Source organism: Lathyrus oleraceus, chromosome 3 (assembly GCF_024323335.1).
Source record: "Lathyrus oleraceus cultivar Zhongwan6 chromosome 3, CAAS_Psat_ZW6_1.0, whole genome shotgun sequence".
NCBI lineage: Eukaryota > Viridiplantae > Streptophyta > Magnoliopsida > Fabales > Fabaceae > Lathyrus > Lathyrus oleraceus.
Genome location: NC_066581.1, coordinates 200,791,045 through 200,818,447, shown reverse-complemented (window position 1 = coordinate 200,818,447; position 27,403 = coordinate 200,791,045). Strand labels below are relative to the sequence as shown.

Here is a 27,403-nt window from a genome sequence, read left to right as displayed (position 1 = left end):
GCTTTCTAAAAGCGCTGTCTAAGGGGGGGTATTAGACAGCGCTTTCTAAAAGCGCTGTCTAAGACCCCCCCTTAGACAGCGCTTTCATTATTTTTTTAGAACATTTTCCGTGTTTTATTTTTATTTTAACCTTAGACAGCGCTTTCTTTTAAAAGCGCTGTCTAAGATGCGCTGTTAAAAAACCTTTTTGGCATAGTGACTTTAATTTAATTTGAATAAAGTAATTGACAAGGTCTTCTTGAAGTACATCAAACACTCTCTCATCTTTAGATCATTAATCATACGCTTCTTGATATTAAGATATCCTTCAGATTAATTCCCTTATGGTCAAGTCTTTGAATCCTAATTAATCAACCTAATCATTGTTTTCCTTATCAATCCTCTTGTGCTTTGGCAAAACCTTATTCAGTGTGAGCCTTATCAGTCCTCTTGTGCTTAGGCCCACTCTATTCTCATGCATTGTTTTCCTTGTCAGGCCTCATGCTTAGGCAAACTCTTTCTTCTCACATGGTTGTTTTGTCAGACATTGTGCTTAGTTGGACCATTTTCTTCTTGGTTGCCTTGCCAGACCCCACGCTTAGTCAAACCTTTTTCTAGTGCATTGTTTGCCATGTCAGACATCATCCTTAGGAAAATGCTTTCTTCTCACATGGTTGTCTTGTCAGACCTTGTGCTTATACAAACCCTTTTCTTCTTGGTTTCCTTGCCAGACCTCGCACTTAGGAAAATCTCCTTCTCATGCATTATTAGACATCGTGCTTAGGAAAATGCTTTCTTCTTGTATGGTTGTCTTGTCAGACCTTGTGCTTAGACAAACCCTTTTATTCTTGGTTGCCTTGTCAGACCTCGCACTTAGGCAAACCTCCTTCTCGTGCATTATTTTCCTTGTCAGACCTCATGCTTAGGCAAATATTTTCTTCTCGCATGGTTGTCTTGTTAGACCTTCTGCTTAGACAAACCCTTTACTTCTTAGTTGCCTTATCATACCTCGTGATTAGGAAAACGCTTTCTTCTTGCATGGTTTTCTTGTTAGACCTTGTTCTTAGACAAACCCTTTTCTTCTTGGTTTCCTTATCAGACCTTGTGCTTAGACAAACCTTATTCTCATGCATTGTTTGCCTTGTTATACCTCATGCTTAGGCAAATGCTTTATTCTTGCACGGTTGTCTTGTCAGACCTTGTGCTTAAACAAACCTTTTTCTTCTCGGTTGCCTTGTCAGACCTCGTGCTTAGGCAAACACTTTATTCTTGCCTGGTTATCTTGTCAGACATTGTGCTTAGACAAACCATTTTCTTCTCGGTTGCCTTGTCAGACCTTGTGCTTAGGCAAACCTCTTTCTCATGCATTTTTTGCTTTATCAGACTTCGTGCTTAGGAAAACGCTTTCTTTTTGCATGATTGTCTTGTCAGACCTTGTGTTTAGACAAATCATTTTCTTTATCGGTTGCCTTGTCATACCTCGTGCTTAGGCAGACACCCTATTTTGTCTCTTTGGCCATACCATATGTTGGTTAACGCCATGTTCTTTGATTCAGATACACATTTCTTTGTTCTTTTCAGGCTAATCACCATTTATTTGTTCATGCCCCATTCTTATATTTTCTTTGGCTAATTGTCATTTATTGGTTAATATCACCCTTTTTCTATTCAAGCAATTTGCTTTGCCTCTTGGAAATCCAATCAAATATAATTCTTTGTTTTGTCGTAAGCCGAACTACGATGCTTTGACTTTCTCATTGCACGGTGAGAATACGTTGGCACAAGGCTTCGAACCCTGGGCGAGCATAATCATAATTATTCCTTCTTCTGCCTTCGAGCACCATCCATATCTTTCGTGATCCATATCACATACCTTCAATCATTAAATCATTCATCTCAGTGACCTATTGTCTCTCTATGGAACCAAACACCATATTTCTTTGAAATTCCATATATACCCTTTCAGGACACTTGTCCACCTTTGTACCAAGATATGTTTGCCTTGATGTCAAACACTTAATTCTTTATTTTTTGGTTATGACAATACAGTGGTATAATGCTTTAGGCCCCTCACATATTGGTTAATGTTAGTTTTCCTCTCTAGGTTCAGTTTTCATCCCTTCTTTTGTTCAAACCACATTATCCTTCGGTTCAAACCATAATTTTTATCACTCTTTTTTCACCTCTCATTATTAGTTATGTGAACTACGGAGCTCTAAATTCATTATTGCACTATAATGATACGTAGGCATGAGGCCCTAATCCTTATCGAACACTCTATCTATTCCTTTCTTTTCTTTTTCTCTTATTCTTTCGTGAGTAATCCTTAGATAACACATATTTAAGAAAAGAACGATTAAAACGGTTCCCGTTGAGTACAATGAATGTTAAGGGTGCTAATACATTCCACTTGTATAAAATCTTTAATCTCATCTTAACAACAACAATAATAAATCTAAACATTTTATTACCTCAACAAAAACAACAAAATAACTAAACAAAAATAAAAACATACAACATATAGGGTTTAATGTCTCAACAACAAGAAAAACAATAAACCCTAAGGGACATATAGTTTGAACAATAATAACCTAACTCATAAAATGAATGGTGGAAATGTTTTACGTATCAGATATGTGAAGACAAAAATAAAGAAATGAGTTTCGTGTTTCTATCTTACAAGTTCGGTGTCATCTTTCCTTGATTCATAAGAGTTAGAGAAGATAAGTTGGAGTTTTGTGAAGAAATGGTATGCAAAAATTTATGGAGATTGGGATAAGGCGTGAGAGATTAAGGTTTCGCTTATGGAGCTAGGGCGCAATTCATTTAGAAGTGAGAAAAGTGTCTCTTATAAAGGTAACACTTTTTACCACTGTTGAAAGAAGCAATCGTGTTGAAATGTCCACACATTTCACCATGATTGTTATTTTGGACCATGGTGAAAATTTGTTTACTTTTAATTGAAAAATAGAAATTAAGGGAACACACCCTTTTTATAACAAAAAAACACACAATTACTACTGCATGGATTTGAATTGTGTCTCTCATACACCTTTCACCATGGTTGTTAGTTTGGACTATGGGTAAAAGTGTTTAAAAAAGACGATAGAGGGCCATTGTAAGAATCTATTATAAAATGTATAATTTGTAGTATTGTATATATCACTCTTTGACCTGAAACCACTATGGACCCTAGATATGGAATAAAGTACTTCAATGTTCAAACATTGATTGCAATAGGAAGAATATAAATATGATTGGTGGGTAATAGGAAGAATATAAATATGATTGGTGGGAAATAGGAAGAATATAAATATTAAAGAGTTTGAAATATTTTCATCAAAATTGTAGTTGAAAGAGTATATAATTTTTTTCTTACAAAAATTCTAGTTGATTGAGTGTGCAATTTTTTGTCCAAAAAGTGTATTTGTTGAGAGGGTTTGCAATTTTATTGTAAATTGTATTTTTGTTGAATTTTTATTTATTTTGTCTTTTTTGTTGCCGCTCTTCTGTATGTGTATATCTTTCTTTTTTTTGCTTTCCCACCGATGGGTCATGGGGAGCATTCACGTTAAATCAAGAATAACTACATAAGTGGAACAGTCACCACATCTTCACCTAAAACAATGTGAGATTAGATATGACTCATAAATGGAGTGTCCACATTTGATCAAGAGCAATGACATATGTGAGAGAAGTGTCATTTTTATCATAAAATCTTAAAAAATTATATTTTAGGATCCTCTCATTTATATATTGCTCGAGCTCTATTTTTTCAAACAATATATGACTTTTAAATCACACTTGTATCACAACCATTTTTTGAACGTGGGTTCTGTTCTGAAATCAGAATTAGGTGAATATTTATAGTGATGAATTCTGAATCGATGGTGCTAATCTCCAATTCGGTGGCACGGGGTGGACCTACAAAGTTAGAAATCAGATGCCCAAGGCAACCCATAATTTGAGATTAGTGTAGTAAAAATAGAGATCAGAAAGTGTGCCTTGAATATCTCATGACATGACTTTATACCTTATGTTATTTATAATGGATTGACATCAATTTGGACGTTAGCTCTTTGGTATTTGGCCGGTCCAAAATAGTGTGCAAAACTCACATTTAATATGTCAATTTAGTTTTTCTTTAAGAGTATAATTGTAAAAGTTGACACATTAAATATTAAAAAGTGTGAAATTGTTGTATCAAACTCAGTCCTCGATACTTAGGTGGATTTTGAGTAGTTTTTTAGGGGTTCAAAAATTTTATGACTTCTAACTAGAAAAAATTGTAAACTCATTGTATTTTAGATAATTTAAATTGATTTCACGATAGAATTTTATGATGTTTTAAACATCGTGACCTTTTTTTTACAATGTTATCCACTAGATTCACTATTACAAAATAGATTTTTCGTATCACCATATTACAATGGTCGTCCTGTAAACCGTAGTAATAACTTATTTTTGGGATCTTTTTTCTTTGTTATTTACTAAATGATATTTCACTACACTATATGTTAACAGACATGGTGAATGTACCTGGAGTGTAAGGGTTTGAATCCCAACACCAATAATTTTCTATTTTTTTCGTTACAAAATGGGCTTGTCCTTATATTTTATCACTCACTACGCCAAAAAAGACCTATGAGAGCGCTTTTTTTGGCCTTTAAAAGCGCTTAAAAGCGCTGCCGTAGGTGGCGCTGCTATAGGTTTTAGCAGCGATTTTTGTTTACTAAAAAGCGCTGCTAAAGGTTGTCAATAGAGAGCGCTTTTTAGTAAAAAGCGCTGCTAAAGGTGGTATATAGACAACCTTTAAGAGCGCTTTTTACTAAAAAGCGCTCTCTATTGACAACCTTTAGCAGCGCTTTTGAGTAAAAAGTGCTCTTAAAGGTTGTCTATATACCACCTATAGAAGCGCTTTTTACTAAAAAGCGCTCTCTATTGACAACCTATAGCAGCGCTTTTTAGTAAAAAGCGCTCTCTATTGACAACCTATAGCAGCGCTTTTTACTAAAAAGCGCTCTCTATTGACAACCTTTAGCAGCGCTTTTTAGTAAAAAGCGCTCTCTATTGACAACCTTTAGCAGCGCTTTTTACTAAAAAGCGCTGTCTTTTCCTCTAGTAAAATAACAAAACGCTGCCTTCAGTTTAAGCCTACCATTTCAACCTGTAATATTTTTTGGGAATAATCCCATAAACCTGTAAATCAAGCCTCTCTAATTCAAGCATTTGGAGTCATAATCTATCCATGAAAGCAAACCAACACAAGGATAGATAGGCACTGAACACATTTGGAGTCATAATTCAAGCATTTGTAATTTTTTAAAGCAAACCAACACAAGAATGAACACATTAATCTATCCATGAAATTAAAGATATCACTAAAATTATAAAGAACTATACACAAGTCAAAACTAATATGTTATACGGCCTATTTGGAGTCATAACTAATCTGTTAAAAATATAAAGAACTATACACTTGCCAACCAGAAACCATTCTTCATCAAAGTATTCATGTTATTTTGAAACCATTATATACTAATTAATCTTTTCTCAATAAAATATTGACACAATTCCTCCTTGATTTGTTCCAACTGCAGTCTCGTGTAATGAGCACACTTGTATTCATCAAAGTACTACATAACAAAACATAATATGCATGATTTAGTTAAAAGTAATAAATAATATGAAATATTCGATAAATATTAAAACAAATCCTAAGTTATAAATCCATATCGTGATTGGAATCTCTATTTGATTCATATTAATGATTTCCCTCATAAACCTCATTACAAAGTATCCGCAATCGATACCGTTGCGCTGTAGAGGACACTACATAGAAAAATAAATAAGAATGTATAGTTATCTTTTCTTATCAAGTAGCATCACTATTATAAGCAAAATTGTGAAAATTAAAGTACCTGCACTTTTATCCACGTAATGTTGCTGGATTTAGTACGTGGTACTCGAGCTTGTCTTTGAGATCGGAACACTTTTATTGATCTAACAAAATAAAAACATATATTTAGAACAATCTCACATAAATATACACGAATATTTAGAACAGTCTCACTTACGTATCAACTAATTGCTTCATATCCGGATAATTTGTCCATTCACCATCTATCGAATTCAGAAAATATACCACTTCTTTTAAAGGATCAATAACAAGCAACAACCAGTGACACCTATAAATTAAAACAAAAGTTTATATGGAAATTTTTTACGTAAAAGAAACAATTAAAGATTAGAATAAACTTAGAATTAAAATCTAACCCTGAATTATACGGCCAAAGATACAAGTTGTTTGTACTGCTGGCCATGAATCTCTTGACTAAGTACTCTCTACATGAATCCGGTTCCCTACAAATTAATGCTTTGTTGACCAGGGAGGAAGACACGAAACGGAATCTGTTTGACAATTGATCATTCCCGCGCATGAAATTGTCATACAAGAACCTTCAATAAAAACATAATAAACATTAGACTATTTTTATTGAAATGTGTAAATAAATTGTTCAAGTAATTAAATAATATATAGATCGGATTACCGGATGTATGTGTGTATAACACCGACGCCTAATTCTTGATGCCGAAAAATATGTTCCAGATCTTCTTTTCCGATTGTTTCAGTGCATGAATAACCAAAGATATCTTCCTCCATATCCAGTAAGCGAATAGCACCAGCTGTTGCCATATCTGATGAGTCAACAAGTGTTTCAAGAGATATCTGGTATCGAGGCACAAAAGCACCTTTTTTTGGCAAAGAAGTCACTGGAAGATCCCTTTTGTTTTTCTGTCGACTACCAATTTTCTGGCTCAGTTGTTGTGACCCTTGAGCAAATACCTATAAATCATATAAATATGTTACTTTTAATGTGTATATATTTCAATTAACATAAATGTGCTATTTTAATTTCAAAATAACATATATAATTACCTCGGGAAATTTATTTTGACAATTGATACTGGCTTTCTCACTAGTTTCTTTCAACTGTGAACTGCACTTTTCCATACACCTATATCTCTCATTATCCTTTTGCAATTGAAGAACTTGCGCTTGTAATGCCTACAACGTCTCCATCACTTCTTGATTGCTAGGATTTCTTCTCCTTGGATTCTTATACAAGGAAGTTGGAGTACAACCATGCCCTTTACCCCTCACCCGACCGGGATACTCAGGAACATTTAGTGCTCTACTAAGTACGCTCCTGTTCTCCTGGTCCTCAGCTGTGCTTATCGATTGAGATAGGGTCTCCTGAAATTCATTTACATATCGGAAATTATTAGTGGAGATAAAAAAATTAATTATATATATTAAACTTTTGATTTAATTAAAGACACAATGTTCTACTTACACATTCATCATAAATATGTTGAACGTCATCCCTAACAGTTCCATCCTTTCCCACACGAGCTTCTTTCCACAAAACATGTGGCGGAAGTGATGTTGCGTCACTTTTCGTCTCGTCTAACTACGCATTGACACAAATAATAAGATAATCAATTATAACACATTGAGACAATTAATAAGATCGTAGCATTTTTGTATACTTACAATTTTTTCCTCTAAGCGTGCATATCCCAAACGCCCTTTTTTGTATGCATACGTGGGATTTGACGCTCTCTCGCGATTTGTGGCACTCACTTTCTTGAAATTTTCGTCTCTTCTTTGGGCTACAAAAGCAACCCATTCTTCTTCTGTAATGAAGATCGCATACTTCACTGGATATTCCGGATCATATTCAACAAAAAATTTTCTTTGTCCTTAAGATACTTGTTTGTTAAAAACGTTCTCCACCCTCTGTGTCTTTTTCCGGCCAATTGAAGTATATACTTTTTTCGGATAGTTGTATCTTCAATGTTAAAAGACCTCTACGAAAAAATATTGGAATAGAGTGTGTTAGTATAAGTAATTTAAACACATTATCGTCAATATAAAGAAAATATAAACAATCATATATTGTACCAGTATCTCAGTCCAAATCTTATCTTTAGCGCTACCCAACTCTTTATTACTCCATCTTGTAGCAGTGATTGGAATGTGCATACGAACAAGTGTACCAATGTAGCTTGCCAACTTTGCAGCATTAGACCCAATTAGTTGGTTATCAGCATTCCAATTTACATTATATGTTACTGCTTTATCTCTATCACGAATGATACTCTTCATAATAGTGATGCCTCGTGTAATTTCTTTTTCTGAAGTATCATCAGGAGCATTTGCATCTTGTGAGTTTTCTTGATCACTAGCCATTTAACCTGTAATAAAGAAAAAATATAAAAATGAAATGAAAAATATAAAAATCCATAATCAATAATCCATATATATATTGAATAATATAAAATGACATAGGCTATAATTAAATTTTCTTGAATGACATATGCTATAATTATACTATTACCTTTTTCAGTAACGTCTCTTTCTTTTCTTGGTAGGAATATGTTCTTAACTTGATTCATTAGCTTAACATGAATAATTGAACATAATGATTCATTCTAGATACTAAATGATTAAACACATGCTTTGGGTTTGTATAATATCTAAGCTGAAAGACATACCGAGAAAGATCTTTTCTAGAAAATATGTAAGCTGCATTAACAGATTCAGACGCAGTACCGATTTTGTAAGAACCTGAAATGGGCAAAGACGTGAAGTTTTCAATTAGACGCAAACCATGTAATAAAAGCTAAGCAAGAATTTATCTATAAAGGAAGAAAACAACATATATGGTTCCCTCAGATCCTCAAGACCTCCTATTTGCTCACCACGATACTCAACAACCTGCAGACAAGCACATGAAAAATGTACATATAGTCCATCAGGGTTCATTTTACACTACAGTGACCATCTTAAAAATTCACATAATATTAAAACATCATTTTACAACATTAAATAGGATTGCCAAAATATGACTGTAGCAGACAAAGTTATGCCAAAATATGAATGTACATTTTGAAGTTTAACTGTTCATTCAAACCAACATGTAATAGGATTGCCAAAATATGAGACATTGCTCTAAGTTCTTGAAACCATATCACATATATCACTGTAGCAGACAAAGTTATTCCATTTGAGTATCCAACATTTAACATCAAAATCACTTTCTGAAATTTCAGTAATAGTTAGAATATGAGGATACAATGGTGCAAACATATCAGTTCATTCCTTCCTACTTTCTCAGCAAATTTAAACAAATGTTGAAAAGGCACTGATTCTATTAGAACTCCCAACATTATTTCTAAGTCAATGGCGATGCAAGTTACAGAATATCATTTATATCAGAACAAGATGAAACTTTCGGTAAGTTACAGAATATTAAGCAAACATAGTCACAAACTCTAATAATCGATACTGACAAATAAATAACCCATAATGTAGCAATGCAAGTCCATTCAAACCAAAATCGACCACCTATTCTTTGACTTCTAGGGCAAAACAGAAAGACACGAAAACCTAACCTTAAAACGCAATGAGATTTCCAGGTATTGAATCCTTCTCTTTCGAATGCAGTCTCTTTCAAATTTGCAGTGTTTATCGTTGAGATTTCCAGGTACTCTGTGGAATTTTTTCCAGGGCAGCGAGAGCTTCGAACGAGAGAGAGTGAAAGAGGGATTTCTGAAAGTCAGGGATTTTGTAATATTAGATTTATTATAATTTTTATAAATGACCTATGAGAGCGCTTTTACCATGAAAGCGCTTTCATAAGTGTGAAACCCATGAGACCTATAAGAGCGCTTTTACCTTAAAAGCGTTTTCATAAGTGTGAAACTCATAGATGTGAGACTGAGACCTATAAGAGCGCTTTTACCTTAAAAGCGCTTTCATAAGTGTGAAACCCATGAGACCTATAAGAGCGCTTTTACCTTAAAAGCGCTTTCATAAGTGTGAAACTCATAGATGTGAGACTGAGACCTATAAGAGCGCTTTTACCTTAAAAGCGCTTTCATAAGTGGAGACCTATAAGAGCGCTTTTACCTTAAAAGCGCTTTCTTTACATAGGCGAATTTTTTTTCAAGCTATTACAGCGCTTTTTTTAAAAAGCGCTTTCTTTTTGGTGCTGCCAAAAGCACTTTTTGGCGTAGTGACTGTATATATTATCAATCGTTATGTAAGGTGCTAACATGTCATCAAGGTTCTTATTATCAACCATGGTGAAAGGTATTACATGAAAAATGGAAACACCTTAACATATATAGTCGAAGTTATAGCTTTTTTCATGGTTCAATAGTTTGTGTTTCAAAATCTGTTTAACTTAAGATGAATGGATGTATAACCTAAGAAGTGAACTTAAGAAGTGAACTATGTGATTTTATTGACCAGTTTCCAAATCTGTTTTTTATGTTTCCAAATTTGTTTAACTTAAGATGAGTGAATGTATAACCTAAGAGGTGAGTGTATTTAACCAAATCTGTTTCCAAATCTGTGATTTTATTGACATGTATAATATAGCTTCTTTCATGTTATTTGTAGGATAATATAACCTAAGAAGTGAACTTAAGATGAGTATAATAGCTTTAGACGTTAACTTAATATTAGTGAATGTATAACCTAATAAGCGAACTATGTTGTTTATGTTTCAATAGCTTCTTTCATGTTTTTGTAGGATAATATGACATAAATAACTTAATATGAGTGAATTTTATGCTATTTTATTGATTATAGAAGTGTATGGATTATAAAAGTGAACTTTATACATCTGTTATAGTTACAATGTCATGCTAATATATTTTGACTTGTAGGAAATGTGAATGAAGAATAAATATAAATGGTTTGTATTGATATGAAGAAAGAAATACAATGAGAGGATGAAGCGAAAGTGAAAGCTGTAAATTTGTGTGAAAGACGGAGAATGAAATTCATTCAAATTTAACACAAGTTTGCAACTTTCACTTCATGTTCATGCTCCTTTCATTGTGGATTCCTTTCTGAGACAAGTAGATCATTTCTTCGTCTTCATTCTCCACAAATCTTTTCAATAAAAGGTACGATCGTGGAAACATTTTATGAGTTGATATGTTCTTGTTGTTTAAAATGTTTGTCTTGTTGATTTTTTTGTTGATAAATATTGTTGTTTGTGTTATTGTTAATATCCAGAATTTGAGTTTATCATATCCTATGAAGATTGCTTGTTTCACTAACTCCTTACTGAGCATGCATTCATTTAAATTAATTTAGAAAGGCTTAAATATATGACACCCCCTGCAATATTTGGTTTATACTCCTTTAAAAGAATTTTTTTTATTCCCCTATTATAATATGAAGATTCCATGTCTATGGCTCCTGGATACACTATTTACTGACTTGGCTTGTATATGTGTTTTTTTTTAAATCTACATGGCATTTTATTATTATTATTATTATTTTAATCCACCTGGATTTTTAATTATTTTTTTAATATTTTTTTAGGATTTTTTAATTTTAATTTATTTATTTAAAAAAAAATAATTTGGAAACTAATATTACAAATTTTAAAATGTACTATTTGAGCTTAAAAACCACATTCTTTTTTGTAGTAGCTCAATATGGATAGTGTGAGAAAGGTTTATAAACACTCATCTTTATTATCGAATATCAATGTGGGATTCTATTGCTGGTGAAGTTGAAAATCTAAAGAAAACTAAAACATAAATTATGTTGTTTTGTATCATTAGCTATGTAGCTACTACTACAGTTTAAAGTTTCATGTATGGACTGAGGCAAACTTAAACCTTCATTTTTTGATGGGGGTCATCAGTAAAACAAGGATACAAAGCAACTATAGGGTGAATTACTTACTGGTATCATCATGTTCTAAAACTAGATGAACTTCTGCTGGGATGATCTTCTATCCATTGGAAGGTAAAACAATGATATTGGTGCAGTATTAGGTGCATCTATATTACTCTTTTTATAATGTCATCTATCTTACTCTTTTTATAGTGTCGTCTATGTTACTCATTATTAAAAGTTTGAGACATGTTATACAAATATTAAGAGTAGATTAGTAATGATAATCAATAAAAACAAAATGAACCAAAATGATCATCATCATGAATGTGTACCAACAAAACCAAAAGCTCCATTTGCAACAATCAACGACGAACATTGTTAGGAGAAGGTGCAGGTGTATTATCAACTGGTACTTGAGATGTCAATGCCTCTTCTTTTGCAAAATAATGTGAGACCAATGTTGTATAAAAACTCTTATTTGTCTCAACAATATTAGCAGGAAAATTCAAGTCAGTAGCAGAAAATTTAAGACTCATAAAATATTGTTTCAATTCATGCATTTCTAGTTTGTAGTAGATAGATATTTGCAGGTGAACTTTATTGTATGCTTTATTGTTCATGGTGGCTACATCTTCTTCTTCCATTTGCAACCAAGAATAAATAAAACAGTGTTATGTTGGATACTATTATGTATGATAGATATCCTACATTGTATTCTTATAGATATCCTTCAATGTCTTTGCTAAGAAAACATGAAGCATACGTCGTGAATCAATGCCCATATATCGTCAGGCACCCATCTGGAACAACTTTATTGCCCTGCTTGCCAAATTGCTATTCAGCTTAAGCAATGATGTTGGTATTGGATCTTGTATGAATACTTGAGTTAGTATTTGAATTCGTCTTAGAAGCAAATCATGTCCTTAATTGCAAGTTCTGCTGAAATAGTCATTGGTAGAGTTGATAGTGTGTTGCAAAACACAAATAAAATACAAAGTTACAAACTAAATAAGAATGCCTATATGAAAGTGTTTATAGTCCCACATAAAAAATATTTCACCAAATGGAAGTGTTTATAAACCTCTTTTACACAATACATTTCAAATCTTCAAGTATTGGGCTTTGGAAAAAGATCATTGGGCTTTAGGCTTTTTAATAATTAATTTATAAATAGATTTTCATAAAAATATTAATAAAAATAATTTAAGAAAAAGTATAAAAAAAAATATAATACATAAAAAAAAGTTTTAAAAAAAATAATTCAAAAAATCCATGTGGATTTTAAATAATAAATAAAAATCCACCTGGACTGCCAAGTTACTAATAAATGGAATACGGATCGAAATAGTGCGCACATGGGGCATATTTAACTCATTTAAAAAAAATCTTAAAATTAAGTTATATTTGAAAACCAACTTAGATCAATCAATACTTTTTGAATTGAATGCATCTTATAATTCATCTCTCGCTCTTTAACATATAGAATTTGGTTCAATTCCACGAGTTCTTCAAAGAAACAGTTCTTCTCTTCTAGTTTATTTTGCAAAGCATCAAATTTGTTGAGAATTTTTTATTCATTATCATCATAATAATCATCATCATCATTTAAGATAATGATGATGATAGTGATGACGATGAATCTGAATTAGTCAACAAACTTTTACTTTTCAAAATAAACTAGAAGAGAAGGAACCGTTGATTTGAAGAACATGGGACATTGAACCAAATTTTATATGTTAAAGAGTGAGAGATGAATTATGAGATGCCAGCAATTCGAAAAACAGTAGATCATTTAAGTTGGTTTTCAAGAATAATTTAATTTTTTAGATTATCATCTTCTAATCAATTTGAATAGTTGTATATGTTTATTGAGGGATAGGGAAAAACAAGAAATCCACATGTTTTATAATAAACTCATGTATATATACCACCACAGTTGGAATTTAAAACAATGGTGAAATGTTAATTTTATAGGTGTTTTGATTAAATTGATGTTGTTGGGTTTCGAACTCATGACCTATATATATTACAAATGTTGTTTAAGAATCAATGTCTCATGAGTTCAAATATTTCTTGAGACATTGATTCTAGAAAGACTATTTGATGCTACTTTTCTAAATTTGCGGGGGGACTTGTGGCTTGGCAATCTAGGTTGCAAAATTGTATAATATTGTCTACTATATAGGAAAATTTCATTTCCATTCTTAAAATATGAAGAGATTTTTTATGTTTGAAAAAAATCCTTGCAAGAGTTTTATTTTGTTCAAGACAAATATGTGTTATTTGTTGCTAGTCAAAGTGTTATTCATCTTGGTAAGAATTTGACTTTTAATAGTAGGTCAAACACATTGGTGTGAGGTAACATTGGATACACGAAGTTTTGATACTATGTTGTTGGAGTTAGCTAAAATTCATAATGATGATAATGGTCATGATATCATGACTAAAGAGTTATCAGAAGTGAAGTTTGAAACTTTATGTGTAGCATCGGTTTGTCGATTACCTCCATATAGTTATGGTGGATATGTTGGGTATTCAGATATGGAGAAAGACCCAAAATATTTTATCCCATTTGTGTCTCACTTATATTAAGTAAAGATGGTCACTTTAGGGTTAGACATAGATAGAAAACAAAGGACAAAATCAACCACTTGTGAGAAAATAAGTGATAAAGCTCATTCTCATTTTTCTGAAACCGGTTTCAGAAAAATAACGATTCCAGATTCATTACGCGTTGGATCGGGCTAATTTTTTGACACAATTTTTGTGAGATGTAGTGATACACTCTCACTGTTCAGATTGTTGAAACAAGTTCTGAGCGAAGAGAGGTCATTTTTGAGTACTTTTTTTTTCTTCTCACTCACAAGTTATAAGCTTTTGGGTGTTTTGGCGGATTGTTGACACAATTTGTAAATTATTTTGATACTCTCTTGTAACATAATTTTACCATATTTGACTTATTTCTTTGGTTTGGACGACTTCTATTTCTACCCTTTCTTTAAGGGGTTTTCACGTTAAAGATTCATTGTTCTTTATTCGCTTTTAATTTTTTTTTAAATATTGGTATCCGTCCTTGCGACAGACTAATCCAAGGGGACCAATCCTACTGTCCACTTGCGCTGGGTCCAACATACAAAGTTTGAGCACCTATCAGGATTTGAACCTAAGACCTTAAGAGAAACACACTCTCGGGTGGACTCACATACGAAGGGAGATTGTTGTGATACAAGTGTGAGTTAGAAGTCTTACATTACTTGAAAAATCGGAGATTGAACTCTTTATAAGTGAAAGAACTTATCTTATGTCTTAAGATTTTAGGGGAATATGTGGTGTCTCTCATACTTGTGTGATTGATCTTAACTCAATGTGGATGTCTCCTCATGATCCATCATATTGAATAGGGATGTCAATGGGACAGGGCGGGGCTGGGAATACATTCTCATCTTAATCCCCGCCCTCGAATTTATTCCCCATTCTCGTCTCAAATTCCTACCACTAGGGGATTTTGTCCCCCATCCTCATCCGCGCGGATCCCTCCGGTCTCGGGATTTCTTAAGGAGGTCCATAAAAATATTTTATTTATTTATTATCTTTAACGAAATGAATAAAAAAAAATTAAAAAATAACCATGAGAAATTAAGAAATTAATCCTATATAATAAATATTTAATCTATACTATTAAGAGGTTTTTTTACCGAGATAACCCACATTTTCGAAAAAATTCCCAAAATACCCCACTTTTAGGAGGAGGCGCCAATTGGATTGGCGACCCATCTTAAAAATTGCAAGGAGGCGCCAATTGGATTGGCTAGGGCACCTGCCCTAGCCAATCCAATTGGCGCCTATGTGTAATTTTTAAGAGGGGTCGCCAATCCAATTGGCGCCTCCCTTAAAAAAGCCTCAAATGAAAAAACCTCCAACATGAAAGTTGTATCTTTTCAAGACAATGAATTTGGATACAAAGTTTGCATCATTTGGATTTTTTATGAGAAAGTTATGGGCAGTTGAAGTTGGACTTCTGAGTTTTTCAACTGTAATCTGACCTATAATGTCTTGCATTATTTCATGTGTTTCTTTTAGAGTTATGAAATTTTGTCCAACATAACAACTGAAGTAGACATCTTAAATTTTCCAATGCACTTGGTCCCACCTCAAAATAATTAAAAATGAGTGAGTTAGGTCCCTGCGAAGTTGACCCAAAATTAGGGTTTTTGTTAAAATGACCTATAATGTCTTGCATTATTTCATGTGTTTCTTTTAGAGTTATGAAATTTTGTCCAACACAACAACTGAAGTAGACATCTTAAATTTTCCAATGAACTTGGTCCCACCTCAAAATAATTAAAAATGAGTGAGTTAGGTCCCTGCGAAGTTGACCCAAAATTAGGGTTTCTGTTAAAATGACCTATAATGTCTTGCATTATTTCATGTGTTTCTTTTAGAGTTATGAAATTTTGTCCAACATAACAACTGAAGTAGGCATCTTAAATTTTCCAATGCACTTGGTCCCACCTCAAAATAATTAAAAATGAGTGAGTTAGGTCCCTGCGAAGTTGACCCAAAATTAGGGTTTCTGTCAAAATGACCTATAATGTTTTGAAATGAATGATGAGCTTCCAAGTTTCAAATGGATTTTTGATGAACATGAAAGTTGTTCATATGGCGACTGTTGTTAAAACTTGAATGGAGGCGCCAATTGGATTGGCTAGGGCAGGTTTGTTAAAACTTGAGTGGTGATGTTCCAAAACAGCATCAGCAATTGAGGTTTGTCTCTCGCATAAATCACCTTACCGTATCGGCGACGAACACCAAACATGATAGCCAAATGATTATATGAGTTGTGGAACAATAGGTCACACAACGCATCTATTTATAAGACAAAAAAGGCATTTTATGAGGGACTCGCCAATTGAGTTGGCGCCTCCTTTTAAAACATACACATAGGCGCCAATTGGATTGGCTAGGGCACCTACCCTAGCCTAGGGCACCTGCCCTAGCCTAGGGCACCTGCCCTAGCCTAGGGCACCTGCCCTAGCCTAGGGCACCTGCCCTAGCCAATCCAATTGGCGCCTACATTCAAGTTTTAACAACAGTCGCCATATGAACAACTTCCATGTTCATCAAAAATCCATTTGAAACTTGGAAGCTCATCATTCATTTCAAAACATTATAGATCATTTTGACAGAAACCCTAATTTTAGGTCAACTTCGCAGGGACCTAACTCACTAATTTTTAATTATTTTGAGGTGGGACCAAGTGCATTGGAAAATTTAAGATGTCTACTTCAAATGTTATGTTGGACAAAAATTCATAACTCTAAAAGAAACACATGAAATAATGCAAGACATTATAGGTCAGATTATAGTTGAAACCCTAATTTTAGGTCAACTTCGCAGGAACCTAACTCACTCATTTTTAATTATTTTGAGGTGGGACCAAGTGCATTGGAAAATTTAATATGTCTACTTCAAATGTTATGTTGGACAAAATTTCATAACTCTAAAAGAAACACATGAAATAATGCAATACATTATAGGTCAGATTACAGTTGAAAAACTCAGAAGTCCAACTTCAACTGCCCATAACTTTCTCATAAAAAATCCAAATGATGCAAAATTTATATCCAAATTCATTGTCTTGAAAAGATCTACAACTTCCATGTTGAAGGTTTTTTCATTTGAGGCTTTTTTAAGGGAGTCGCCAATTGGATTGGCGACCCCTCTTAAAAAATACACATAGGCGCCAATTGGATTGGCTAGGGCAGGTGCCCTAGCCAATCCAATTGGCGCCTCCTTGTAATTTTTAAGAGGGGTCGCCAATCCAATTGGCGCCTCCCTCTAAAAGTGGGGTAGATTGGGAATTTTTTTGAAAACTGGGTTATTTTGAGAATTTATTCGAAAAAGTGGGGTATATTGGTAAAAAATCCTTATAGCGTGGTCATTCATGCTTTTAATAACAGTAATTTATCTAAAGAGATATGATATTAATTATTAAATAAATAAAGTTTTGAGTTTCAAGATTGATCTTAATCTATTTATTAATTTATCATGATAATATAATATTCACTTGTCGTGCTTAGAATATTTATTACTAAATAGTGATAGAGATAAGACTCGTACTCCTAAATTATTAATTTTAACTTTTAATAAATATCTACTATTTTCTTATTTTAATATTTTTGTTTTTAATTATATATCATCAATCTTTGTAAAGAGAAGTTTTTTTTTATTACATAAGATATTTTGATATACTTGTGAAATATTTTATAACTTGTTTTCATTGGATGATATCTATGTAGCACATAAAAAATTGTAGAATCTTTTCATATGAATACACTTTTAATTGGGCATATAATCAACCCGCAATAATGACAATTGCAAATAGTGAGATTAGAGATGCTCAAATTAATGAGTTATATAAACTATCCATATCAATGATTAAATTTGATTATTAAAAAATATTAATTATTGATATGGTTTTATCCAAATTTATACTTTGGATATATTATTCATATGATTTTAATCAAATTCATATTTTGAATATTCATATCCAAAATAGAAACTAAGTTAATATATTTTTTTATATAAAAGAATCAAAATAATTTTTTTTAAATATTTCTTACTTTCTCTGTCTTCTTTTCAATTTTAAACACAGCAATTGAAGAGTCACTCAATATGCAAATCAGTATCAATTGTTGTAAAATTAAAAACCATGAAAAATTCAACTAATTACTAGAATAGAAAGGATATATAATTCAACCGAAATTTATCCACCAAATTAACATATAATGGAAAGATTTATGCTATGCACATAATAGATTATGACATTTACATATAAGTTCCAAATTTGACTTTCATATACAAATTAAATTAAATAATTAACTAATCTTAACAAAGTTTAAGCTTCTAATGCTCAAAGAGTACATGCTCTTTAATTTGTGATCTCTTATTCTAATATACTAACATTTATGTAAGATTGTGGATTGTATAATGAAAAGAGAATAAGTAAAAAACAAATTAACGAAAGTGAATATGGAAATTGATAAAAATTATCTTTAAAAGTTAAATTTTTATATTCAAAATCTAATTTCAACTGAAAAATCAATTGTAAAAAAAATAATATCCAATTTCAAAAATTGAATTTTTATGTCTGAAACCGGTTTAAAATAAAAAAACGAGTTATGAACTCTAAAATCGGTTAACCGATTATAAATTTTGATTATAGATATTATCGGTTTTATAACCGGTTATGTAAGAATATAAGATTATGATATCCGGTTATGATAAATAATTATAAATTTGATATCTATCGGTTATGTGAAAAATCCGACCATACAAATATTTGATTTTTAATAACAAATTATGAGTGCCACAAAAATTCAATTTTCTTATAATGATCATAGTCTCAAATATGGATGTTCATGGTTGGATTTTTCACATAACCGATATATATATCCAATTTATAACTATTTATCATAACCAATCCAAATAAATGGTTATATTCTTTCATAACCAGTTTTTAATTTAAAACTGATTTCGAAAAATCCAATTTCTAAAATTGGATATTATTTCTTTTACAATTGATTTTTCAGTTAAAAATAGATTTTTATACAATCCACAATCTTACATAAATGGTTAGTATATTAGAATCATCAGACATCACAAATAAAAGAGCACGTACTCTATATAACCACCTTGAGCATAAGAAGCTTAAACTTTGTTAAGATTAGTTAATTATTTAATTTAACTTGTATATAAAAGTCAAATTCTAGTGAAACTTGGAACTTACATGTAAATGTCATAATCTATAATCTATTATGTGCATAACATAAATCTTTCCATTATATGTTAATTTGGTGAGTAAATTTCGGTTGATATCCTCTCTATTCCAATAATTAGTTCAATTTTTCATGGTTTTTAATTTTATAACAATTGATACTGATTTGCATATTGAGTGGCTCTTCAATTGTTGTGTGTTTAAAATTGTACAGAAGAGAGAGAAAGTAAGAAATATTTTTTAAAAAAATTATTTTGATTTTTTTATATTAATATATAAATTTGATTAAAATCATATTAATATATCTAAAATATGAATTTTATTAAAATCATATTAATAAATAACTGATTTTTAATAACCGGATTTAATTATGAATTTTATTAAAATCATATTAATCTCATTTCAAAGAAGAAAACTTGTTCCAAAGTGTTGAATTATTCTTCAAAAATTTGTAAAGCAATGAAGCCAATCAACATTAAATAACTATATAAAATAAAAATAATAATTCAATATTTTTTTAGTTAGAACATGAGTTCAATAATTACATAAAAAAACTCACACATATACATAATATTTTACAATGCATAAAAAAAAAAAACCTTTAAATTCATTATAACCATTTATACTATATAGCATATATAAATTTCAACCCATAAAACAAACATGATTACCCCAAAACAAGCCTTCCAAATCACTACATCATAAATGCCATAAAAGAAGCAAACATGATCACCACGGAAACTGGCAAAGCAAATCCAGTTCCAGTTTCCAATTGTGCTGTGGGTGCTATCTCTGAATCTTTTGCCAGAATTTTTGTCATGCAAAACAAGCCTATAACCATTACCATTATCAAAACCTGAAATGGAGAGCCACCAAATGTTGCCATTTCAACAAAATATCTTATGTTACTCTAATAGGGCTGAAAATACTGTATTGGTTGGGAAAAGGAATTGTTCAATGAGAGAGTCAAGAGTTGAGATGTATATATAGAGCTTTATTAGGTGTATGCTTTTCAAGTTGTTAAGTGGTACATTAAACATTAATCATTCTTAATTTTATTTATGGCTTTTGGATTAAGCCTTTTGTGTCTAATAATGACTTTCTTTTTTAGTCCACGCGCGCAACCAGGGAGTTGTGTGCTGAGATAAATCACGAGTAAAAATTAGAGGTGATAATATAGGACTGATTCATTGGATATGTCCATTTTATCCATGTTTTAGCGTGGGGAGGATCAATGGTTTAAGTCCTCATGTTCTAATCTGTTTGTCCCATTCGTCCCGTTTTTTTTCGAATTTTTGCGGCCACAAATATTTATATAATTTTTTATATATTTTTAGACTTAAAAAATGCAGTGTCCACGGGCTTTCTCCGCCCAACCTTCATTTTTTTTTGGAGCGGACCTAAGTTCTAGGCTCACATCCTCAACTTTGACTGTCCTGCCCCGCTTCATTTTTTGCGGACTTTTGTGGGGCGAGCCTAAACGAGACGGATATGCTCGTTTGTCACCCATAATAAAGATTGATTAAATTCGACCTAGATTTTTGAACATGTCCGATTAGTAAAATTGATTATGACTTTTGAGAAGTATAATAATAATAATATTGTAATTTAAACCGGAATATTGGATTTTTTTTAAACAACCAATATTACTATGTGAATGGCTTATTTGTTAGTTTATACTCGAAGTGAGAATCAATTGAATTTGGTTGCTTTTGTAACATTTTTATACCCCACAAGACCAATCAAAGCGAGTCTGTGTAAGGTGGCATTGTGTACTCAAAGAGCTTTTTTTAAGTTACTCAAAGAGCTTCTTACGTAACACTCTAGAGGAACAATCTAGAGCCTATATATTACCAAGAATAATGATGTGTATTTATATTGCTAATATTTGTATTTTTTCATTCATAAAGCAAATTTGATGTAAAAATTGGAGTAGATTTTTCAATTCAAAAGTTACTTTTTTTTATCAATTCTTGGCATGCTATCATTTTTCAATTTATTGCAGCTGCTGAAAAATCACTTTCAAACCAGGTGAATCACCCTTGACATAGCAACGGTTCAGAGAATATGATGTCTCTGTTGCTTCTTGAGGAGAGGAATTCAAAATTCTAGCTTCAATTGGCAATTGAGGAGGATAGAATTTAATGATATGATGGAAAAATATCATTACCAACATGACTATATTTTCTTGAATCTCGATTCTAGATGTACTTATTTTAGGGATGTAACAAGAAATATAAGAGATTTATTTACTTCATATTAACTACATTAGTCATGATGATCAATATATATATATATATATATATATATATATATATATATATATATATATATATATATATATATATATATATATATATATATATATATATATATATATATATATATATATATATATAACTGCTTATTGAAGGAAATTTGTTTTGAAAATTGCATAATCCAATAAACTAATCAGAGACATCATTTTGATATTCAAATATTAGTTCTAGGATATGTTTAGATTAGTTTATTTAATTTTATTTATTGATACAAGTTTAATTTATGAGAATTTATTTTTAAAAAACAGTTTATAATATTTTTAATTTATTAAAACTGTTTTATTTTAATTTTTTATTATAAAAATTATAAAAATTAGAGAGTTGTTAATGAGCTAAACGTCTAAGACTCAAGAGACCTCGACAACAATATCCTCCAAAACCTTAAGGCATTGAGAGTATAGTTTATTCTCTTATATACCTAATATTTTATCCATTTGTAGTCGATGTGGGATTTAATCACTTACATTTGAATTCGATCTCTACCATAAATCTGAGTCACTCGCAAAAGTAGCCTTGACTTATACTAGGATCCACTTCTAGTCTCCTACCAAACATAATTAGACTCTGATACCATTTGTTGGAAGTTAGGAGAACATTGGGAGTGTTAATGAACTAAACATATAAGGTCCAAGAGACCTCGACATCACATATCCTCCAAAACCTTAAAATAATGTGAGAATTGATCATTTCTTTTATATATTCAACATTTTCGTCATTCTAATCGACGTGGGACTTAATCACTCACATTTGAATTCAAAAAAAAAATATTAGTCCTAAATACAATTTTGACTCTTATTTTAACCATATCGTAATTATGGTCCCCCTCTTTTTAAAACCTATAATTTTGATTTTTTTTTTTTATATTTCAAAAATAAATAAATAACAAATTGAACTTAGAAAGAAAAAAATATATATTATTCATGATTTGTTTAAAACATTATGTTAGAGACCTAAATCCCATATTAATTGAACTTAAGGAATCTCAAATGATTATAGGCGTTCATTTTTTGTGTTGGAAGTGTTTCAGATGTTCTAGTGAAATGTTTATCTTCTTTATTTGAACATTCATCTCGTTCTATTTTTGTAGGATTAATATTGCTTCGTAGTATTTATTTTATATTTGTAACTTTTTTCCATAGTAGAATTTTGGGTTTGTTATTGTGTTTACATGGATTCGAAGGAAAAAAAAGAAAGGGTGTGACTCACCATTCAACCCATATAAGTCGTCCTGGACAAAAGAAGACGAAAAATATATTTCAATGTGTTTTTATTTCACAATATGCGATCTTTTGTTCTTAATAATATTAAAATTCGTGTTAATGTTCTTGTTTTTGTTCTTAAATGGTTTTTATTTAATGACATGTGAACATATCAAGTTATATAGTTGTATACTGTGACCACAAATGAACCAATTGAATACCTATATGTTAAATATCTTGTTGATTTTACATACCATATGATGTGAAAAACATGGGATCACAAATAAATTTCGGTGGAATGTTTTGTTAGTCAACCTTGCAAAGTGTATGTTATATGAAAACTCGATGAAATGGAATGGAAGTGGAATGTATACTACATGTTGTATATTGATATAAAGAATGTTGTTAAGAGTCTTGGATATATTGGTGTTAGTTTCTTATGGTATAGGTACCCAAATTTTTCTCTTATTAGTTTATTGGATTATGCAATTGAAACTGATATTCGTAATGAATATAAGGGTGAAGGTGATATCGACAATAGTGAACCTGAAAGATGATGAAGTGGTGGTTGAAGATTTGTTGTAGTTGTAGTTGATAGTGAATATGATAAATATATTTTGAATGATGAGATGAAGATATAAAACATAGTTTTTGAATGACTAAGTCACCATGTAATTTTGGTTAAACCACGCAAGTGATTGATGTTGATTATTTGCAATGTAAAAATTGGTTATTGTGAATAACAAGTTCAAAATTAGTAAAGATGGGCATTATAGAATTATTAATTGATTAATTATTTTAGAAGTAAAACTTGCAATATAAATATACACATTTTATTAATTTATTCTTTCAGTATACACATTTTATTGATAAAGCATTTTAAATTGAAGGAATATTGCATCAACTTTTTATTTAAAATAAACATACACATTTCATTAAATCAAGTATCATTACATAATAAAACATAACACCTTGATGGTAAATTACATAACTTATTCATAAAGTGCATAAATTATCGACAGAATTTAATGGAAAACTATTATTTATTAGTATATATTTGTTGGCATTTAAATAAGTTGATTTGCACACAGTTGATTGTCATTTAAGTCCACATAATCTATATTATTATACATTATATTTTCAATATGTATTTATTAAATAGCCTAGTTGTATATAGAAATTACATATTGTATTAACAGTATAAAAATAGAATAGTACAACATAAGAGGATACAATTTTTCATCCTCAATTATGAATTTAACATAGTATCAGTATAGGTTCTGATTCAATCCAATTTTTCTTGTTCTCAGTCTCTTGTTCCCTGTGTTTCCAAGTCTCTTATTCTCTCAGTCCCTCATTTTCTTATTAGGTGTCCTAGCAATTCGTCTAGTTTCTTGTTTTTTTCTACAGTGATTTTTTCCAACATCATGCCAACTATCAAGTTTGACAAGTTTTGATATCCTTTTTGTATGTCTTAATGGAAAGAACTATTTCACTTGGACATTCTAGTTACAAATCTCTTTTAAAGGAAAGGAGCTATGGGAACATGTTGATGGTACCGACTTGGCTCCTAACAAATTAACCCATAAGTGGCACATTCCAAATGTGAAGCCAAAGGCACATAGATTATGGCATGGGTCATAGAATCTATAGATCCTAATATTATCCTCAATCTATGACCCTTTACCAGAGCAACTAAGATTTGGAATATTTGAAGAAAATGTATACTCATAAGAAAAGTGTTCGCAAGTTCCAACTTAAACATGAAATTTCTATTTTTTAGCAAGAAAGTCTTTCAATTTCTGAATTTTATTCTCATTTCCTAAATCTTTGGGCTTAATATTTTGACAATGTTTATAAAGATTTGTCAACTGAGGAACAAATTGAAGGAGAGTAGCGATCCAAAACGCAGCGGAATTTAAAATTTTCTCCTTTAGTGATCCTTACGAATGGGCATGATCAGTGATAGAATCGTTACCTCTGTGACGATTGAAACCTTTGATGCAGATCGACGGAGCGATCACAAACTTGAACGATGACAACGCCTCTGTCGCATTACGCGAAAAACCGGCGGGAAAACAAGAACAACAGAGCCGCCACCGTGCGTTATTTATCCCAAAAGAGGGAAAGGAAACGCTCAGAGTAAACCTGGAAAAAAGCATGGTCTCGCGACCAAAGAGAATGGGATCGGGAGTCGGTTATGCGAAGGGAAGGTATTAGCACCCCTACGCATCCGTCGTACTCGACGGGATCCACGCACAATAGGAAGAAAAATGGTTGCTAAAACACTGCTCACACACACACACACTGGCTGAAAGAGACGCAAGAAAACAGACAAGACTGACTCGGCAGGATATCGTATCCTGGGCCTACTTAGTCTATCAAGCATAGACATCAGAGTCAAAGTAGTTCGGACTGGGGAAACGACACATGCTCGCTAGGATATCGCATCCTATGCATACGTATCTCCTTTGGACGAAGGAGAATCAGAGCATTCGTAGCTCGGCTAACATGCACACAAACAAACACAGGCAAAGGCAAACGTGGAGCCTGAATGCCAATCACTGGACTTATATCAGCATCCGAACCAAAACACACACAAGAGGGCAAACATGGAGCCCGACTGCCAATCACTGGACTTACGTCAGCATCCGAACCGAACGAACTCACACTGGAACCCGAACGCCACTCGATGGACTTACATCAGCTTCCAAGCACACAACAAGAAGAAGGGTCTCGATTGCAACCAGGGCAAGAGAAAGGGGAGGTCTCAATCGCAACGAGGGCGAGAGAAAAGAATTAGTGTTAGTCGTTAGTCAAACTCGACAAGACATCGCATCTCGTGCCTACGTATCTCACCTGAACATGAGAATCAGAGTTGCCGTAGTTCGGCTAAACTATTCCTGTTGGTTTGTGTTTTTTAAGTGGACCACGTCACTACGCAATCTACCGGATGCTCGACCTTTGGAGACTTACTCACCTGTAGTAGAAGGAGTCGACGTATCCTTAAGAGGGGATAATGTTTGTTTGTGTTTTAGGAAAGCTCAAGCAAGAAAGGAAGTCCTATACGAAGGAACCGTGCTACCTTAATTGTCATGCAAACGAGACTACGCGGAGTCTAGCAAACCTAGGGGATACAATCACACCACACAAACATATACAGCATGAAATAAACACACCAACAAGGGGCTCAAACATCAGGGTTAGGCTTTAGTCGAGGGGTCATATCAACCTCAACAAACAAGCCTCTGTATCGGGGTCAAGTTAGCTCTTAACCTTGCCATTGAGGGGCTAAGGTGAAGCCAAATGAAAGGTGATGAGGGGTGTGCCTCATTGCTTCTATCTCAAGTCCGAGAGAGCATGTAAATATAAGAATGTGGGGGAGTTCAGAAAGATGGAACTCTTTCCCCAATTGGACTCGATAGATCTTGGGTTTGGATCTCAATGCTACAACCATGTAATGGGAGCAAGGAGAAGACTCACTGAATAGTGGGGGATAGATTGCTTATCCCTACCTTCCACCAATTGCCTCAAGTGAGGACTTTACCTGCTTGGGACAAATATAAACATACACAAGCATTGCCTCTTAAGGAGGACTTCAGACAGTTGCCCGGCCCGGTAACAGCCGGGTCTCCAGACTACATGAAGAAGAAGGTGCAATACCTCAATGCTAATTGCTTATAAGCAAAGCAATGCAAGTTCTTAAGAGAACTGAGCAACTAAGGGTACCTGTGAAAAAATCTAAAACAATCAGTTAAACTGTATAGACAAACAACCAACAGTCAATATTACACAAACAGACAAATCCAATTAGACAACAATGAGCAATCCATGAACACAAGTGAATCCCCCATTAAGGCCTACAAAACACACAATTGTTAGGCCAACCACAACAAATGGTTAAGCTCAAATGAAGGAGCATCATCACTCATGGAGATGTATTCTTGAACCTGAAATCACAATTCAAATGATAAGTCCAAACCACTAGGTCGAAGCCTAGGGTCAAAAGAGGATAAAAATCCAAAACAGAAGCTCAAACTCCACATGAAGCTCATTTAATCAAATACTAACATGTCCTAAAATTAAGGGAGCACGCAAGATCGAATTATCTCTAAGCCTAGGGGTGGAACGGTCATTTCACAGTTAGGGAGCAATATCTATACATGAAAATTCTAATTATATCTAAACTAGATTTAACATTTCTAAAATTATTTCTAACATATTCTAATCCTAAAATTATTTCTAATCACTTTCTAATTAAATTCTAACCAAATTTTAATGCCTAATTAAAATTATAAAAACCAATTTCCTAAAATTCTATTAGACTAATCTAATCCATATTCTAGAATCCTAAAAGTTTAATCTAGGTTTAATATTCCTAAGACTATTTAATTCTAATGACTAATTAACTCTAAAA

General features: G+C 32.3%; 1 protein-coding gene across 1 annotated transcript; it reads right to left on the bottom strand.

The window, feature by feature from the left end:
* Positions 1 to 7,048: 7,048 nt before the first annotated feature.
* On the bottom strand, positions 7,049 to 8,236 carry LOC127130412 (uncharacterized). The gene is made up of 5 exons (XM_051059426.1): positions 7,949 to 8,236; positions 7,772 to 7,835; positions 7,538 to 7,680; positions 7,338 to 7,454; positions 7,049 to 7,237 (listed from the first exon to the last, which is right to left on the bottom strand). The coding sequence occupies exons 1-5, from the start codon at positions 8,234 to 8,236 to the stop codon at positions 7,049 to 7,051; spliced, it is 801 nt and encodes a 266-aa protein (XP_050915383.1).
* Positions 8,237 to 27,403: the final 19,167 nt, after the last annotated feature.